A 20332-nucleotide genomic window follows, 5' to 3' on the forward strand; every position below is an offset into this window, starting at 1 on the left:
TGGGGAAAATGGAGAAATACAAGGCAGAATTAAGAGTTAAACACATATTAAGTTCCCATCAATGGGTTTAAACACAAGGAGAACACAACAGAAGTATTTTTTTCCTATTTTGATGCATATAAAGTCCAGGGAAAGGGGAATTCTCCCTCCTGCAACAGCTTGAGCCACACATCTACTATGATGCACACCAAATTAATGGAATTTTTGTCTGTAACCTTATCTAAATGTGTCTTACTCTTGCCTGGATGCCTGGGGCATTTTGTCAGGCTGGCTTCGTATCTGGCTCCAGTCCTACATCTTGTCGTGCACATTCCCCTGTGGAACGTCACAGGAGGGAATGTACAGGAAAATCATCCACACAGGACTGGAAGCTACTGGAGCAGCCTGTGCATCCATGCAAGGACAAGAGCACACCCCTGGATATGAGCTCCATCCCAAAGCACAAACAGGACTCGTACAAGCATAGAGAGCTCTTGATTCAGCACAGCAAAAGGGTTAAAAACCATGGAAAAAGGTCAATAAGCTTGAAAAATATCTGTAAACCCACTGAGGTTGCTTGAACTTTCTTCATCCATAGGATACTGTCTATTTTTTAAAAAATTCTTACAAGTTTAACGAAATCTATTAATGACAAGTAATTCCCAAATATGCCATGCTTCTATCACAGAAGGGATAATTAAGGACATTACTTTTCACTGGTAAAAAAAGAGGTGTAATCCAGCTTTTGTATGAATTTGAAGTGATGTTCTGAAACCTCCATAAGAGCCAAAGATGCAATTTTGGAAAAGCAAAACATCAGGAGCAGCCAGACAGATCTTCAGTTTGCATAAATCAGCACAGGGTGCAATGGCAGAAGATCTGACAAGCTAATACTGCTTTTTCTCTAGGCTAAATGTGGTAAGCAACCCTTCCTTAAAAGCCTGATAGTTTATGTGCTTTGAGGTGGAAACTTAAAAAAAAAAAATACAAAAAGCTTTATTGTGGGGGGGAAAATCCTTGTACTGTGTTTTATATTCATAGAACAAAGACACTCAAATCCACCAGATAAAAAAGGTCTACATTTATTCTAAATAAGCCACTTTTACTCAGGACAAGCGGTTTCTTCCGTGCTTGATATCATCTTTAACTCATTGTTTCTCATCAAATGCCTAGTGGTGATAAGGATTTCCTGAGATAATAAGATTCTATTTCTAAGCAGTAAAAATAAGTATTATCAGATGCTACTTGGTGTGCAAATTTGCAAGAATGGAAGAAAATTTCTCCACCCAAATGTCAAATGCACTCATTTCGGCTACTGTTGTGTGATACAATGCAGCAAGAATTGGAGGCAGCCACTTTCCAGTGGCTTTTGTAGTTTTGTAGTTTTAATGTGTATTTTCCCTTTTGGTTCCAGGAGCAAGGCTGCTCTATCTTTTAGCATGAGTGGACTGTGGTAGTGAATAAGAACCTGTTCTACAGTCTGGGTTTTTTTAACAACAAGAAAGAGCACAATAAGCAATAATTGACATTGTGATTATTAAGTCCACTTCTGTGGAGGATAAACTGAAATAAAGAGGTAATAAAAGATCCCTGCCATAGATCCAGGTAGGTACCATAGTATATTTATTCAAATATCACTGGACATGGTCTGCACTGACTTCTGTCACAGGGGGAGGAGTGGAATACAAAATTTCTGTCCACCCTTGAAATTAATTAACCAGCCTGATGCAGCCACAGCAGATAATTTTGGTGATGTTGAAAACATCAATTCCTACCTCAAATTCCCTGCAATAATTTCTTACTGCATTTCCTGCAATAATTGAGGTTGGAAAGACCTCTGAGACCATCAGTCCAAGCTGTGAACAATCCCCACCTTGTCACCAACCACCAGTCCAGTCCTTCCTTGGACACCTGCAGGGTTGGGGACTCCCAACCTCCCTGGCAGCCCCTTCACTCACCCTGGAATTCCATGATCCCAGCTGGACAGTGTGTCATGGGAAGGTGCCTGTTCAAGTTTTGCAAGACAAATTATTGCATCAAGGACTCAGACCCACCCAAGAGGATCAGTAACCATGGCAGGGTCACATTCCCACAGAGAAACCAGGATCTGTGCAGAGTCACGGCCACACACAGATACTACAGTGGCTGGAAGGTAAATACATGAGGAATTCCCACAGCAAGTATGATCACAGAAGCCTCAGCCGAAGAGGACACCAGGGTGCCACTCAGAATGTAAGGCAGTAAGACAAAAAGCCAGAGACCCGTGCATTAAGCACTGAAAAGTCACTTATGTGACTGTGCTGGCATTTATCAGCCATCAGATATATCAAAGGATCTGAAAGAAAACAAAGAATATGGATGGCTTGTTTGCCCTACAAACAGTTCTATTTTGCAAAGTACAGACAACTTTGGTGGCACAAACTGACATGTAAGGACATGATTTCCCACTGGATAATGACAAATCCCGGAGCAAAAACTGTCAGAAAATGTCTGGGCTCGCTTGGCCTTGCAATTATTTTTTCACTTTGCTTCTTGCTCATCTCAGGGCTGCCACTTTTGGGGCATGTGTTGAAAGCCTAACTGACTCATATATGTTAGTGCAAACTCTAACCTCTAAAGCCAGGCTTTCCAATTCTGTGTGGAAGACAGGCTGGCAGAGCTGCAATGGTCTGGAGCAGAGGCAGCATTTGGGATCATCACAGAGGAATTCAGGGGTGTTGGGAAACCCGAGTTCTACACACAGACAAGATGTTGCCATCCTGCCTTGACCCTGTTGAGTTTTGACACTCAGCAAGGAAATGACGCAGTGCCACAGCACCTTCTCCCCAGCCTGCTCCCAGAGACACAACCAGCAGCTGTGGATGGGCTGCTCTCACTCCCTGCCTAGCTCCTGGTGATGTTTAATATTTGTTTAACCATATTGACAGAAGCACAGGATAAAGATCAGCTGAGCAAGCAGCAAAAATGATGCTGTAAGTTATTTCCTTGCCCAGGACTGCCGTGTGTGAGCACTGGAGTCCCATGGGAGGGACGGATGCCATGCACCAGGAGTGCCACGGTCTTTTGAGTGTGGGGTTTCTTGGAGGCACTGTCAGACACCTTGTTCTGCCACAGCCAGCAAAGAAAAAATTACATCTAATCTCTTTGTTGTTTCCTAAATGAAAGGCAGGTGAGCTTCTGCCCTGAGGGCTTTTGCTGCCTTGTCTTTGGAAGGCTGGAAACTGCACCAGTTGGGAACGAGCCCACTCCTACACACAGCAACTTGGCTGCAAAATTCAGGCCCTTTCCATCCCAGGCAGAGCAGGCGGGTCTGGCAGCTCCACATCCATGGCTGCAGGATTGTGCCTCGGCTTTGTTTCACACACAGCAAAGCCAACATCCCTCCCTCTCCATCTCCCACTCGGACGCAGCTCCACGATTTTTGCTGGAATTCTTTTTTTCTTCATTCACCCTGAGGCAAAAACCCGTCATGGAATGGAAAATTTCAGCTCAAACGAATTTTAAATGTGGCAAAATCACAAGCTCATGGGAACAGGACCCAAAAGAGGGGCTGCTGGACAAGTCTGACTCCACACAGCACCAGCAGCTCCACCTCTAAAGCATACTTTGACCCACTATGGAATAAGACACAATTCCACAAACAGGAATTATATAAACCACACTGCATATATTATTTGCAAACCTCAGCCATTCAATGGGTCCATCCTGCCACCCATATGGATCCAATTACAGAACAGGCACCCAAAGTCTCTGGGACAACCAGAAGAGAGAGAAATGGGTAAGCCAAGACCACTGTGAGCACAGTCCAACTTCATTTGGATGGGCATCACCAGCCCACTTAATTGCTGACAGACTATTCAAATGTCTTTGCTGCAGGCTGCTGCCCTGAAATTTCTTTATCCCCTCAAGTCTCGACCTTTATCCCACCCATATTCCTCTACAGATCAAAATCTGTAACCTGGTCAAAAAGCCCTCATCTTTAAACCAGCCTGCTCAGAGCAAAAAGTAACACTGTCATACAAAGATGTCATAAATATGTATTTAAAAAACCAAAACCAGAGGAGCTGGTGAAGCTGAGCCACGCACTGAGACTGCACAGCTCCTCTCTTTGGAAGACTCATAAACCTGCCTGTAAAGGCTGTGAACTGGCTTTTTAAACTATACCACCTCCTTGCATGGCTTGGATTATTTTTCCACACCAGATGTACATTTAACAGAGTCATACAAACACTGCAACTCCTTAATAAACTCTTTTAATGCGCCGACAGTTTGTAAGGCATTTCCCTCAACATGTGTCTGGTTATGGTTTCAGTAAGCCTGCAGGAAGAAGAATCTGTCTGGCAGTTTGGGCAGTGATTACAAAATGTAGTTTGAGGATATTTCACCTCCAGACCTGGCCCCATCCTGCTGGGGATGGAATAAAATCCATTCCTAGCAAACTCTGCAAGGGTTTGTGTGGGGAATAGTAAAAGGGATAGTATCTGCAACTTCAGGAAAAGCACAGAAATCCACCTCTGTGCTACCAGACATTTAGTCTTTCATCAGGTAAATGCAGCTTTGTATCCCATTCACATTTAGAGGGAAAAGCTCCTTAAGTGCTTCCACAGAACAGGAAATCATTAAAAGCAACTATTTTGGACCACATAAGCTTGATGGAGTAATAGATTCTTCTCACTGAACACAACTCTGTTTGCAAAGACTCCTCTCTTCCATCTGCTGAACTAGTTCCCTAATTTCTCATCACTGATTATTCCATATACCTTTCAAGACAAAACCACGAAAAATGATCTTTTTTTATTTTCAAAGCATGTTTTCACAGCAGCTGGAATGGCCCCTTTCAGTGCTTTTCTATGCTATAATCCAAGATTAGGAGCCTATACTAAAAAATAGCCATCAGAGAGGCCAGTAGAGTATTCAGCTGTCCTATAAATCTAGTGTTTTGGCAAATCCAAAGCTTTTTGCATTTTTCAAGGTAATTTTTACAGTGCTTCTCACACTCAGTCCTTGTCTGTTGCTTCCAAATACAACACAACAGCGTCTCCCATCATTTCCATCAAATTACAAACCCAGTAGCAAATGACAAAGTATACTTCAAGAAGTTATGTCTCCTGCACATTTACAGATTAGAAAAGAATATCTTTTGACCAAGAAAGAAGAAAAAAGCTCATATATCAGAGAAAAATAATCTAAACTTCAATCACATCTAAAGCTCTGTTAGCAGGTTTGTCGTATGATCCTTTTGAATTTCTTGTACACTCAGCAACTAGATCTGATGGTAAACATCAAACCAGGAAGGCAGCTTTTGAAAATCCAGGCTCAGCTGATAGAACTCTTTTAAGTCAAGTTCAAAGTAAGTTTTGAAGATGAGATAGTGTGCTACACCTGAGTGTTTGTGACATTCAGTAGAAGAGGCAGCTCCACACTGCAGCACACCCTGGATACTCCCTCCTAACTCATCTCCTCTGCTCTGTCTCCCCTTTTCCAAACTTAACAGAGCAAAATTAAAAGAGATATGTAACTTAGGATGAGTTTAAAACAGCAGCAGTGTAGAGTAAGCAATATGTAACACAGAAAAATCAAGGCAAAATCCACCCTTGTCCTGCTGATCAGCATTTCACACTGGATAACTCCACAAAGCCCCATACATTTTGCTTTAAAGGGCCCAACTCCCCTGTTTTATCCATCATCCTGTGCTTTTATCCATCACCAAATCTTATTTCACCTCGTTGGCATTCAAGTAATACTGTAAATTGTTACCCTGCAGGCCACTATCCATCTCCTCAAGAGCAGCTGAACACTGGAACTTCTGAAGAAATATTCCTCCTAAAATAAAACTCTGCTCTGCATTTGCTGCTGATGGCAGAACTTGCACGAGCATTGGAGAATTATTGGAGTGTACACCAAAAAGTCAGAGCTTGTTTGCCATCACTTGATTTCTGTCATAAGTAACTTACACCATGTGTGCTGCAAGAGAAAATGTTTCCTAAAACCTTTTTCTGCTGGAAAATTACTCTCAAAGGTAAAAGTCACCTGTGCTGAGACACTGTAAGACACCATGAATGAAGAATTGCAGCAAACCTGCCTGATCCCCACACACCGACCAAATAAAAGCTGTTACAACGATGTTCTCTAAACGACAAGAACAATAACTCTTAAATTTTACCTCATTTTCTTAAAGGATGATAGAAAATACCTTTTAAATTGGGACAGACCACATTGTTTTACTAGAAATCAGGTTAAGAGGAGGTGACCTGGTAATTAAACAAAAATCTTATTCACAGGACTACACATGACTTCCAAGCGAGTAACCAGAACAGTGTGAATGTATTTTGAGCCTACAGAGAGGACAGAGAATCCAGCCCTGAATTTGGATCTCTTAATGCCTAAGTAATGAAAGAAACAAGGAAAAATTAGATATTCTACCCTAATCATCTGTCAGAAAAATGAAAGCACACTCTTACCTTCACAAATTCTGTCCAGTCGCTGCCGCTTGACTTTGTGTTTATCCACAAGTGCCATTCTTGATGGGATTTTGCAACTTTCTGACTCAAAAAGCACAGCAGTCCCCCAGGAGCTTAAGAAAACTCACAGGAATCGGCGTGCATACCGCCACTGTGGATCCTGCAGGGAAAGGAGAGGATTCTTAAGATTTGTTGACTTCCCATCCCTAGAAGTACCCAAGGACAGGGTGGATGAGGCTCAAAACCTGGGACAGTGGAAGGTGTCCCAGGCAGGGGATGGAATGAGATGGGCTGTAAGGCCCTTTCCAGCCCAAACCAACGTCTCACCAGGTGAAATCTGCCTGTGCCCAACAGCAGAGCAGGTTTTGGAAAGGACAGATCTGAGTTTGCACCCCAAAAGTCACACATCTGGCACCCCAAACCTTTATCCTCACTGCAATTCAGAAAACCAGTCTTGTACACAAGAACTGCCAAAGCACTGCATGGACTTCCCAGTTTTATTTCAGACTGAAAAATCTGTGTGATAAAATGCATGAGGTTATTCTGTAGACTCACAGATGCTGAAAGATTCTTAGAGAGTATATCAAGCAGGCAAAGTAGTTCTTTGTACTCTGCTAGTACTTTCATACACAAAACACTTTCATATTTAAACCTTGCCCTGTAAAAGTCATCAATGAACCTTGAATTTACAAGAAGACCTTGATGTATATTCCAGCTGTCACCACAGCCTGTCCTTGCTCTCATACTTGAAGGGCCAACCTTAAACCTTAAACTCCATTTCTAGTGCACATGTTTTCAGTGCCAGTGAGATAAAATGATCCATGAAGCCACGTGTGTGGCTGATTGACATGAAATGCTCTCCAAAAGGACAACAACTAAAGGTTTTCTGCATTTTGGTGGCACAGATGAAGACCCTTAATGGATACTCTCAGGTCTGACACGTTTTGCTCCTACAGAATGCCAAAGGTTTGCTTAATCTCTGAACACTGACCTGAGCTCAGCTGCAGCCTCTGAATGTGCTGTTGTGGTACATCTACCAGGTTTGATTTTTTTGATGTAAAACCCAGGTGAGAGTTTTTCAAAGCAAGTTCCACAACAGCATTCATGAATCAAGATGTGGAAGAAGAGGCCTCACGCTGACAAGTGAATTCCAGCAATCCAACGTAACACGCGCTTTTATGCGACTGCTGATTTAATATTCTCTTTTGTATTTTAAGGTGAAGACAGATGACCCTGATAACAGCTACAAACCTTCCCAAGGAGGGATCTTGCTCAAGAAAGGCCTTTGCCCCCACCAGCCATCCCCCATTCACTGCATGGCACCAGAAAAACAGAATTAGTGTAAATCTGTGATTTCTAGAGGCAAAGCAAAGCACCACCACATTTTTCAGAAGCTTTGCATGGAAAGGAGGGGAAGAGGAAGGGAGAAATGAGTGCAAGCACAGCAAGAAACCCTCTCCTGAGTGGCCATCTGTATCACCCTGCAAAGTCCCAACCTCTCTGCCCACATACACTAGAGTGGTTTAAAAATACTTGAAAAACATTCTGAAAAGCCAGCAGTAACCACAAACTTGGCACCATTCACTCAAACTGACCCCCAAACAGAATTTTCACACTGCAGCATTTGCAAACAAAATTCTTGTGACAAACAAAAAAATCGTCTGGTTCACGAAATGCAGGACACGAGAGAAGACACCACACCAGAAAATCCAGGTTTATATCCAGAAGTGGACTTTGGGCAATGTTTGTAACCTGGAGTTTTGCTTCTCCTTGTGCAGAGAAGCAATAGCAACACTTAACTCATGCTCTGGAGAATCTCTGCAGGTTCACATAGCTCTGTCAGGCATTTCTACTCTGCATTTTACTCTCCTGCACCAGCACTGGCTCTCCTAAAAACATTCCAATAACTTCCCAGAAAACCCAGTTAACCAGAGCAGGGGGCTGAGCATGTGAGGGGTAAAAGGCTCTAACAAAGCTGCTGCACTCTGAGATGACAATTTCATGGAGATTATTGTTATCATTATAAATGGTTATCAATTATGCATCACATTGATAGTTAATTTCCAAAAGGAAAAGCCTCGTGTCGGTACAGCTGAATTCCAACTAAGGGATGATCGGCGATTTCCTGGTAGTTAATGGCCAATTTCCCAGCAGCACAACTGCAGCATAATCACTGAGATTTATAGCAATAATTAATTGATTTTTTTTAAACATAGGGATGCTAAAGAGCACGATTCCCACTCATATTAAAAATTGATGCAACATTCTAGAAGATGCAGAAAACTTCCATTCGGAGGCAGAAGCTTGGTACAGTCGAAGTATTTCATGCAACAAAAATTAAGCTGTTAGTGTAGCTAAAGCCCAAGTAGCTAATGGCATTTCCGTGATCAACATTTACAGACACACACATGATTTTTTTTATCTCATTCCAATTTCAGGGAGAAGTACCAGATTATAAAGAAAAAAATCACATCAGAAGAGAAAAAGTTACCATTTTGTTCTGAAAACACTCAAATGGTTCATTATGTTGGGGCTGCAACTCTTGCCCCCTTTACTTCCCCAAACAAAACCAATTTGCAAAGTGTCTTTAATTCTGACAGAGTGCATTTTCTGATGGACGAATGCATCCATTAAAGTTGTTTTTTTTTCCCCAGCCATCTCAATTCCCTGCATTACTCCCTGGAGGAAAACTTCCTACAAAAGAAACTAATAACAATCAGAGAAATTACTGCTCATCAGAGTCCCACACAGCTTAATGTAATGCCCATGAATGAGCTCCTTCCTAATGATATGAACTGCCCCATCTTTGTCTGACAGGTGTCTGTGGTGGTACCAACCAGCAATAAAAGCCCAGCTCAGAAGACTTATTAAAAATGTGGCAGGATTTGGCAGGGATGGATAAAATGGAGAAAATCAGATGTGTGGGGCACAGAAACAAGAGGATATTCCCTGGCTTTTGCGTGAGGCTGTAATTAAGAAAGCAGTTCTTCCATTAGTGGGATGGAAGACGCAATTAGTTGTGCACCCAACTTCAATCTATCCCCAATGGTTTCTACAGCCAACCCAATCCCAAAACAATCACAAAGTTAAATGTCCCCCACCATAAAATAAACACAATCAGGCTAGGCAGAACAAAAATCATGGTCAGCAATTAAAAGACAAGAAAACCTCATTGTCTAAGGAAATTTGAGAGGGAGAGGCACACGCACAAAAATTGTACTTCATCTTCAGCAAGATTAGGAAACAAGTGAAGTGATTTACATACAGTAATTGCATGGCCGTGTTAGCCTCCAACAGTGTCTTTCAAAATGTAACTTCTCTTGAAAACCCTCGGACACGATGATAGCCCAGTAGCTGTTTATTTATTTATTTAAGGAAGGAATTTACTTAAATACAACACTTTAGGGAAAAAACCCAATCCTGACGTAACACATTTAAATAGCTTCTAAATGCTGCCTGTTAAAGGGCACAATCCATGAGCCAGAAAATGACTGCAGAGAAAGCCATATTATATTTTTTATCCCATCTTTTGATGGAAAATTAAAAGAAATAAAGGTGATCTTCCAAAATAAGATGCACAGTTAGATAAAAGAGAGAAAAAAGTGATTTTATGAAGAACATTCTATCTTTTAAGCTCTTTCTCGACTTGCACTTTTGTATCATCTTTTTATGGCACATGGAGGTTGGGCAGGAGCACAAACATCAACCACAGAACCATGGAAGGGTTTGGGATGGAAGGGACCTTAAGGATGAACCAGTTCTAACCCCCTGCCATGGGCAGGGACACCTTCCACTATGCCAGGTTGCTCCAAGCCCTGTCCAACCTGGCCTTGAACAATTCCAGGGATGGAGCATCCATAGCTTCTCTGGGAAACCTGTGCCAGTGGGAAACATCTATTTTAGAGCATCCATCACAGGCACTGCCACCAAAACACCCAGAACCTGGCAGGTGATTAAGAGATGCCCTTTCCAGTGTTCCAGAGACAACATCTCACACATTCCCTGTCTGTGCACAGTCTTGGGAAAGCAGGATGGTGTTCCCTATACCCTGTTCTGTGACAAACCAACTGACTGCATTTTCTACCCTCTATGAAATATGGCAGCAACAAAATGGAGAGTCTCTACTGCAGAAAACTACCAGCCCCACAAACTGCAAAAGGACCCATTTCCAAACAGCAAAGGAAAAATTCCATCTTTCTTTCCTCACATCTACACTGGGTAGAAGTGTACCCAGTAATGTACAAACAATTGTACATTGTTTTCACAGGTACAATTCCTTACTTCAACAAGTCCAAATCTTTTGATGGTGCTGCTGGATATTTTGTAGGCTCTCAGGAAAAGAGAGGTTTCTGGAGAAGGTTTTGTACTCATGATTACTGTAGAACATCACACCTCTCAGCTGGAAGCAGAGCAGGATGCCCAAGCAGAATTGTTGAAGTCAGAATCCGCTGATGCCATGGGCAGCTCTCCCCGTATCCTCCTTTGTGTGAAGGTCCAGTTTTTCAAAGCTTGAATTGAATTTGAACACTTGAATTGAGATTCGAATGCAAGAGCAGCCCCTGGAGCTGTGAACTGCTCCAGCCCTGTGTCAGCATCCCTGGGTGTTTGCTATCCTGAGCTCTGGCCATTCCCACTGCTCAGCATTTCAGCTGCTGTGGGGAGGGCAGGAGGGGCTGGGAACCAGAGTTCGGTGTAAGAAAGGCAACGCAGGGAAAAGAAAGCAGGAGACACGCAGAGATAATGACAGGGGAGGGAAGCGGACAAAGGAGACGGCACAATGCAGGAGGAGCTCTTGGAGAACACTCTGCCATCCCTCCTCCCATCCAGCCCTGAGTGTGATGCCCTGCTCAGCCCCCATCACCTGCCCCTCTCTCTGAGACTGCAGAGGAGGAGGAAAGGGAAGGGAAGGGACAGACAGCACAGTCCTGCTGGGGACGGGTTTTTGGGATCTCGTCTTTTAAAGCACAATAAGACAACACGGGAAGCTCGCAGTGTGTTAAGACACCATTAAACCAAATAGCCCAGTAGGAACCAAAAATAGATTAAACATTTACACAAATAGTGAGAACAAACACAGAATTTCATTACCCAAAATAGTTTGTTGTTTTTTTCTTTTTTAATAATGCCTGAGAGATACAAACCCCCTCACTTAGGAAGAAGAATTACAGAGTTTCTGTGTGGCCAGGGTCTGACTTCTCCCACTCCACTAAACACACTCAGCCACTGCATGTGAAATAGAATGCTAGGGGGAAAAAAAAAAAAAAAAAAAAAAAAAAAAAAAGGCTTTTTCTCATTTTTTTGGGGAGAACTACCCTGTCTGTAAATCACACCTTGGGTTTGGCTGGGGTAGAGGTAATATTCTTGGTGGTAACTGGTGTGGGATGGTGGTTTGGCTTTGTGCTGGAAACAGGGTTCATAATCCAAGGATGTTTTTGTTATTGCTGAGCAGAGCTCACACAGTCAAGGCCTCTGCTTCTTGTACTGCCCTACCAGTGAGGGGGCTGGGGGGACACAAGGAGCTGGGAAAGGACTCAGCCAGGACAGCTGATCCCAGCTGACACAGGAATATCTCAAACCATGTGGTGTCAAGCTCAGCATGTAGAGTGGGGAAGAGGAAGGAGGAGGGGGATGTTTGGAGTGTTGGCGCTTGTTTTCCCAAGTCACCGCTATGTGTGACACAGCCCTGCTCTCCCAGCCATGACTGAACTCCTGCCTGCCTGCCCATGGGAAGTGGGGAGTGAATTCCCTGTTTTGCTTTGCTTGCATGCAGGGTTTTGCTCTCCCTATTAAAGTGCCTTTATCACAACCCACGAATTTTCTCACTCATGTTTCCAATTCTCTCCCCCATCCCTCGGGAGGGGTGAGCGACTGCATGGGACTGAGCTGCTGGCTGGGATTAAACTTCAACACCCTCCCAGCAGTCTGCATCCCCCCCAGACCATCATCACCCTCAAAACAGTGAGGGCAGGACTCCTGCTACAAAGCCATTATTAATTAGCTTTATTGTTTTTAGCAGTTATTATCATGATTTTGCTGCCATGGAGCGTTTGGTGATGTTCTGCCTTAAGACTTCTCTGTGGGAATGCCTGGATGCTGCTGGGGGTGGAAGGAAGAATTATTTCTCCAGCTTCTTTTCCAGCCCAGAAACCAACCAAACAAAACTTCACCCTTCAACTGCCTGCCTGGTGCCTTCCCCTGAAACTTGCTGGGGAAGGTGTTTTCCCTGGATGCAGGGAAAACAGAGAGGCAGCAGGTTAAACGTGTTCATGGAGAGCCAGCACTCCCACGTGAGCACCTGCTGGTGGCACACAAAGGGCTCTTCCACTCCTCATCACAGAAAAGGTGAATAACATCCTGTACGAGTCTTGTGCTGAAGAAGTGGTAACAGTTTTGAGAAACTTGCTATTATATGAGTGAACAAAATGTACCATAATGGCATATGAGCCTGCACATCTGCTGCTAAATTAAACATGCTACATAATGATGCAGACCACATCTTAAAACACTGTGCAACGAGATACAGACTCTGCCAAAATAATGAGGCTTCAAAGATGACAGAGAGAGCCTGATCCTGAATCCCTTACAGACCCTGAAAGCAACAGTGATTATTCCTCAGCAGTTCTACTCCATCAAAGCTACTTGTTGACTCAGGAAAAGAAGAATCACAATTATATATAGGTGCCCTTCAAAGGGAAAAAAGACATATGGGTTTGTAGTGTTTTTCTTCCTCTCCATCTTAATGATGCGTAAAGCATGAGGAAGGTTTTGGTTTGGAACTGGATTTTTAGAAAAGTTTCTCTAAGAATCATGTGTCAGGCTACAAACTGGTTCTCAGCAGCCAGACAGATATTATGAAGACCAACTGAAATATTGACAATATTCAAGTTGCCACATGGTACAAAAAAGAGGGGAGTAAGACATCCCTTTTATTCTCAACTTTTACCAGTTTCAATTTTCAACATTAGTGATTTGCTCTTGACTTTGAGAAAAGAAGATCCAGACAATGCTCCCTTGTCAGGTAATAATAGCCCTCCACAAATCCTCTGTGAGCTTTCAAGTAAAACTAGGAAATACCAGAACTGGCACTCCTTTCATTCCTAAAGCTGAAATACAAACAAACAACCCCAACAGACAGCAAGAAAATTACTTTAAAGAAAATAACTGTCATCTCTCTTTCTGGCACCAGAAGTGAAACAGGTTGATGCTCTACTTACCCTGCACCAAGCAGAGGCTGGAGGCAGGCAGAACAATAACCAGGAGCTGAACCCCAATTATCCACTTAGCTTTGAGAGTGCCTAATCTATTTGCTAATTAATCATGGGCCTCCTTCAACCTCTCTTATCTTGTTTTTCTAAGTATCTGACGCTGATAACATGTGCACCGATCTTGCTGAAGCACGTAAATGGCTGGAAAACTACACTTAAGGAACAAGAGGAAAAGATACAGAAATAATTTTAGGTTCTCCAGGGGCCCCTGCCATAGTGGAAAATAAAATCTCATTCTATGATTCACCAAAATTCCCTAAATTACAAATTCCTTAAATTACAAATTACTGACTTGCACCAATCGCAGAGATCAACGCTGGAGAAAGGTGAACCTTCACTGTTTGCACATCTGGATAAGCAAAAGCTCTTCTCTACTCAATCCATTAATTGCTCCTGCACCAAAATCAGCACAACAGATTAGAAATCCTGAGAAAAATCAGCATTTGCTGGTTTGTTGGATGAGTTATGCAGTTACTTGTCCATTAGAGGGCATTTTATACTGCGGAGTGAAGCGCCGGCAGCTTGGGAACAGCATCGCTAACCCCATCTGGAGCTGCTGGAGAACAGTTTCTGTCGACTCTCATTTAGTAATTGCCACTTTTCAACCTTTCCATATGCTGCATATAGATGAGCAAGCAAGAGCAAGGACAAGAGGAAAATAAGATGAAATAGCTATGAAAAAATGCCCTGCTTAAATAAACCCTTCGGTGTGCAGCTATTGTTGCTTCCAAGGCTTGGTTTTGTTCAGTTCACTTTTTGCCCCCCCAACTATAACACAGCAAACTTTATCCTTTTCACTCCCACAAATAGCACTTTACGTTTTAAATTTTGAACATGATTAACTGAGAACAACTGCAAATTGTGCCATGGCATCATTACCCATCTCTGGAGCTAGACAGAAGAGCTCATCCATCTCTGGAGCTGAACAAAGGCAAATCCAGCTTGCTCAGTGCCAAGAGGCAGGACATGGCCACTTACCTTCAGATGTCTCCTTCTGGTTACTACTAAGATTGCTAAATGTGAACAGTACATCGCTTTCAGCTTCTGCTGGCTAGGGGACCACACAAAGCCACCCACTCCCCTGCTCCAGTGGTTTTCCTCTCCCCATATAAATGCAAATCAAATTAGGAAAGAGGCAGATATCTCGCTATACATCTCCAAATATACGTATGTTTGTAATCAGGGTGGCCAAACTTCCTGAGCTGCATACCAGAATCTCCATGGGGCCAAGAGCCACATCCTCCCAACCTCTGTACCCCCCTCTTGCCACACACATCCCATGCCCTGTGAACCCCAGTGTTTCTCCCGTGCCCAGGACTCTGCTGCTGACCCAAGCCCGCTTCCCCCCGTGATCCCGGGGTTTGCAGAGGCACCACAGCAGCACCCGGAGCTCCTGCCTTGTGGGATGTGACCGAACATCTGCACGTAGCAAACACTCCTGCAACACTCACTCAATATTCAGTAACTCCTGAATTCCTTCTCAGTAGAAACTTCCAAACAGCAAGAGCAGCAACACAAACCCAAACCACCCCAGGATCAGCGCATTCCCTTGGGAGCCCAAAACAAAGCACCAAGACTACAACCAGGACCACTTGTCTTTGAGACTGTTGTGAGTCCTTGGCCTTGTATCACTACTCCTGATTAAAAAAAATAACAAAGTAAGGATGAGGACATCCTTATAGGCAAAGCCATGGCATACTCATGGTCTGAGCTGTAACCAGGTGCTGCTGCAGGGCATTACGTGACAATTACGTGTGTGGTGGCACCCACATCTCAGCCCTACAGACATACAGGACACAACTGGAGTGTCTCCAAGTCTGGAATTCTACCCCTCCCTCCTAATTTCTTAGTTCTTCCATAATCAGGATCAGACAATTAAATCTTACATGGACACCCACATATGCCTGGAAAAGACCACAGCAGCCCACTTCTTCAAATCCCAGTTGAGGGCCAGAGGAGGAACATTAAGCCCTGCAGGAGATTCCACCATTCACCCAGAGGAAGGGTCTCGCTCACCTGAAGAGCAAAGATGAAGCCCCTCCTGCTCCAGCAAACCAGGAGACTCAGCTTTCTTCCAGCACACTGAACTCCCCCACACATGGCACAAATTCAATCTTTTTGAATCCCTGTCCTGGGATCTCTGCCTGGACTGGGCATAGTGAAAGGCAGCAGTGACACTCTTCTGTCTCCAGGAAATCTTTGGAGTTATAGTTTGCCCTTATCTTACTGCTTATATTTACAAGCCACTCTTACATAAAAAGCACTCATCTGCATTGACTTACTTAGCAACTTGAAATAAAATAGCCTGAAGCTATTCATGTTGCTTAACGTACTTTTTTTTAATGTAGATGATGCTCTGTGTAAAGGAATATTCAAAGGGGAAAACTGTGTTTTGTTTGTAACACTTATTACTATCACTGAAGAAAATATGTTCTAACAAGTCTCGGAAGGGGGAAACACGTGTAATACCTTTAACAGCTCAGCTAATTCATCTTCTGCTGCCCAACTGCTGGCAAAATCTCAAATGGAAACTCTCAGAATGGAAGCATGGAAAAACCCCCTTCTCGTGGTCTGAGATCTGTTCCCACTATACAATCTCTTTCCATCGGAGTGAGTCCTGTTTGTTTTCAGCACACAGCAGCTTTACTCAACAAAAAAAAAAAGAGAGTTCAAGAGTTCAAGGCTACGTCTCCATTCAGGCGTACACCCACAATGAGAAGCGGGCTCTCCGGCCGGCGCTGGAGGCATTCCTCTCCCTCCACCTACCCACAAAAGGGCCTTGTCTGAGGGAAATGAGAAAGGAAGGAAGGGGCAGGATGCAAAGAACGGCAAAGAGGAGAAGAGCCCAGCCAGGTATTGGGGCATCAAGCACCAAGGAGGGCTTGGATCATGAAATGGGTCAGCAACGAGGATGGAGGGTGGCTTTTGGAGTAATCAAGGGTCTGGGGAACAACCAGGGATCTGCCTTGCTCCAGACAATACTGAGCCCCACGGGGTCAGGCACAGGCAGGATGGAAAAGTGTGAGTGTTTCCATGAAGTCCCGTGGGAAAGAGCTCGTGGGGATGCGGGGCGGCTCCGGGATGGCTCAGCTGCAGAACGCTGCCTCCTCCCCGCTCCTCCCATCCCTCCATCCCTGCCTCTCTCTCGCTGCTCTTCCAGCATCGCTCACACTCAGTCAAAGGAGAGGGAAGGAGGGAGCCAAGTGAGAGGGGACACGTTTAGATAACAGCAATACATAAGATGAAATAATTCTCCCGTTACCAACCTTTAGTCAAGAGTATCCTCTGCAACCACCAGGTTTGCATAATCTACGCATTTTTATTCCAAGCCTTGCCAGCTCTCTGTAGCAGGGCAATTTTGGGATTTAACAACGCTCAGGTTACTGACCTAAATTTATACAGGCTCATCTGGAGCCATAACGGCCCATTGTGTGCTCAGGCCTGCTCAGGACGCCTTAATACACAGATTATTGATGCAATGAACTGTGACGGCTCCTATAGAGCTGTTGGGGTTTATTGTAGCAACACCTACTCGGGGTCCCTTTAATGCGCGGATCGGTGACACAATAGACAGAAACGGCCACGACTTGGGGATGCATTATCCCGGGATGCATTATCCCACGGATCACTGGTGTGACAGCAATGGCTCCCCAGCCTCCTGCCTCAGTGCAGCCAGCAGCAAACACACCGAAACCTCCCATTCCCAAATCCTGGGGAAGCTGGGGTGGATGGCAGAGAGTTGTGGGGCCTGGCAATGCAGGGACAGTACCCCCCTACCCACCCAAACCTCTGAGAGGTGACATTTGCAGAAAGCAATTTGCTACTAAAAATAAGGATTTATAATGAAAGCCCTGGTGGGATCAAACTTTTAGCAAGAACAGCCACAGGCCTGCATTATAGATCAAGGCTAAAAATCCTGTCTGAGAAATACATGGAAATTAGCCAGAAAAAAAAATATCAGCGTCCAATTTTCAGCACTAAAAAAAAAAACAAAAAAAAAAAAAAGGAAAACATTTTATATTCCAAGAGAATGCGAAGAAAGCAAGCGCAAAAGGGAAGTGCACAAATATCTGTATTTCTCTCTTCTTTGCCTCTTAAAGAACAAAAATAATCTTACAAGGCTGAGAGCTAAGCAGTGTTTAAAGAAAGTCACTTGTGCAGGGAGACCTGGGGCTGAGGAAAGGAAAATTAAGACATCACCATGAACCAAGTGTTTGCAGCCTCCTCACAAACATCAGCTAACAGTTCAAAAAGCTGCAGCTGGCTTTGCACTATCGCCTGCATCTTCCCCACCATTTACCAGGAGCTTTTTTTAACATCGGTGACACTTCACATTCAAAACTGCAGTTAAAAATAGACCATCCCCTTTTAACCCTGCAAATTCCCTCCCCTCTTTTCCGCCTCCCTGCACCCCCGCTGGTTTCTCCTTCCCCTCCTGCCCTGCCTCAGCCACGGGGTGATGGAGGGGTGAGGGGGCCCTGCCCAGCTGCAGGTCCCAGAATCGTGGAATCACAGAACAGTTTGGGTTGGAAGGGACCTTTCACACTGTCTAGTTCCAGTCCCACTAGACTGGCTCGCTCCAAGCCCCATCCAACCTGCCTTTGAACACTTCCAGGGTCCTCCCACTGCTCCCCCAGGACCTCTTCCAACCCTGGGAGCATCCCTCTCGCATTTCATCCCAAAATGGTAGCTTTACTTACAGGAATGAAGGCAATGGCTCTATTCTTGGTTTCCCCTCCCACCTGCTTTTGCAGATGATGTGAGTCTAAGGCTTCAAAAAACAAAGCACCCAACACTAATGTTTTCTCTCTGGCCTTAAACCCTGCAATCAGCAGATCAAATGTGAGTGTAGAGAAAGAAATTCCTTTGTTATCCATAACTACTTAAACACTGAACCTTCTAAACCTCCTCAGGAAACAGGCCTGGGGAACAGCTGCTGCTACTACAAGGAGCCCAGTACAAGAGAGACTTGAAAATCAATATCCTTCACCCAACTTATCAAATTTACCGAGGACATTTATACAGTATAATTAAATAGAAAAGAGATACAAATACAAAAGAGTATTTGCACGGCACTGAATAGCAATTGCATTATCTCTGGGACAGAGGACACTTTGACAAAAAGGAGGGAAAACATCATATATCAACAGAAGAAGCTGCAAGGAGCACGGGGAAGGTCCTTGCTCTCATAGCTCATGGGGAATGTACAGCACTTAAGTAGAGACAGCCACAAAATATACATCAGCACATACACCTAAGGCATTTCTGCAGGTCCTGCTCAGTCAGCCAAAACGATGCTGTCAGAAATACACTGGTGATGGATATGGTCCAGAACACTCAGTTGCCTCTCAGACTCGTGTAGGGTCTCCAGCACATGTTGGGGCATTTCTCCTTCACTGGTGTGGAAGCAAAGCAGACACTATTATGTTGCTTTTCAGTGTATGAATGTACCAAGTAAAATTGATTTTGCCCAGTAATCCACTTGGTAAGTCAGGGATGCTTTCCACAACCAACAGCCTTCCACAACCTCTGCAGACTGGCAAGATAAAATCTCTGCAAGGTTAAACCTAGGAAAGGCTGACCGCCAGTGCAGGGCAAACTAAAACACTGTGGAAAAGGCAAACTAGATTATCTGGCTATTTGTTAAGCAATTCTTCTCACAGGACTTGTGTTACAAGGTTTTTCTGAGTGACTCCTCGCTTTCAGGTAGAGCCAGCTCTGGATCCTCACTCCAAGCCCCTCCAGGCAGCACCCTGCTGTGGATGGGACACCCCTCTTGCCATGGTGACCCTAAAATTCAGAACAGCCCAGTGTGGTGCTGGACACACACTCAGTGCTGGGGAATACAAGGCAGGTGTGTTTGTAACTGCAGATTTGGTTCTACCTCAGCCTCAGAGGTGTCATCTTCAGGGTTGCCTTCAACAATTAGGCACTGCCTAATTACACTGACCAACAAAACCCAGCAAACAAGATGGGCAGGATCCCTGCACGCTGCTCCCTCAACGCCAGGGGCCATGAGGGGAATCCCAACCATCCCCTTCCCAATATCCTCATGGGGATGAGTGAGCATCAGGTTAAAGGCTTCTTCGTTGCCTCTCTTGAGTCTTCATTCTTTAATGTGAATCACATTCCACTCTATTTTGAGCAATCCTTTATTAAAAGTGCCTGTGAGTCATTTTCTCCAAACTTGAAACTCTAAAAATGGTAATGTTTGGGTAGTAGTCAGGAATTTTTAAGAATTTGCATTCTTCTCTTTTTGATTTAACAGGAAAAGGAGAGTAACCTGACTCACAGAGGGTTTGTTTCCCCTTGTCCTGCACAGAAATGCTGCTCTTGGATGGAATCACAACCCTTGAAATAAAACTTCTGAACATCTTTCCCCAAGCACAGAGGGAGAGTATTGAAAAAAACAAATAGAAAACACAATAGAAAACAAAAAGTATCTCTTTAGAGAAAGACAAAAAAATCCAACAAGTGACAACCTGGGATGACAATCTATCAGTTTATGTTCAGTATGGTATTAAAAAAGAGTCTATAAAGGCAAATCTGTGAATTTTGGATTAACATACATCCCTTTCCAGATGCATAACACAATAACTGAATAACATATTGCTAATTGTTCATACC

General features: G+C 43.9%; 1 protein-coding gene across 5 annotated transcripts in view; it reads right to left on the minus strand.

Annotated features, from left to right (window-relative positions):
• The window catches only part of CTBP2 (C-terminal binding protein 2), a 130860-nt gene that overhangs the window by 49188 nt on the left and 61340 nt on the right, over window positions 1–20332 (minus strand). For all 5 annotated transcript variants that reach the window (XM_058840659.1, XM_058840661.1, XM_058840663.1 and 2 more), the window contains exon 2: window positions 6441–6600. In XM_058840659.1, coding sequence (XP_058696642.1) covers window positions 6441–6498 — 58 coding nt within the window. In that variant the 5' untranslated portion in view covers window positions 6499–6600. The remainder of the gene's footprint in view (window positions 1–6440; window positions 6601–20332) is intronic.

The sequence above is a fragment of the Poecile atricapillus genome, chromosome 6 (genome assembly GCF_030490865.1).
Source record: "Poecile atricapillus isolate bPoeAtr1 chromosome 6, bPoeAtr1.hap1, whole genome shotgun sequence".
NCBI classification, from domain to species: domain Eukaryota; kingdom Metazoa; phylum Chordata; class Aves; order Passeriformes; family Paridae; genus Poecile; species Poecile atricapillus.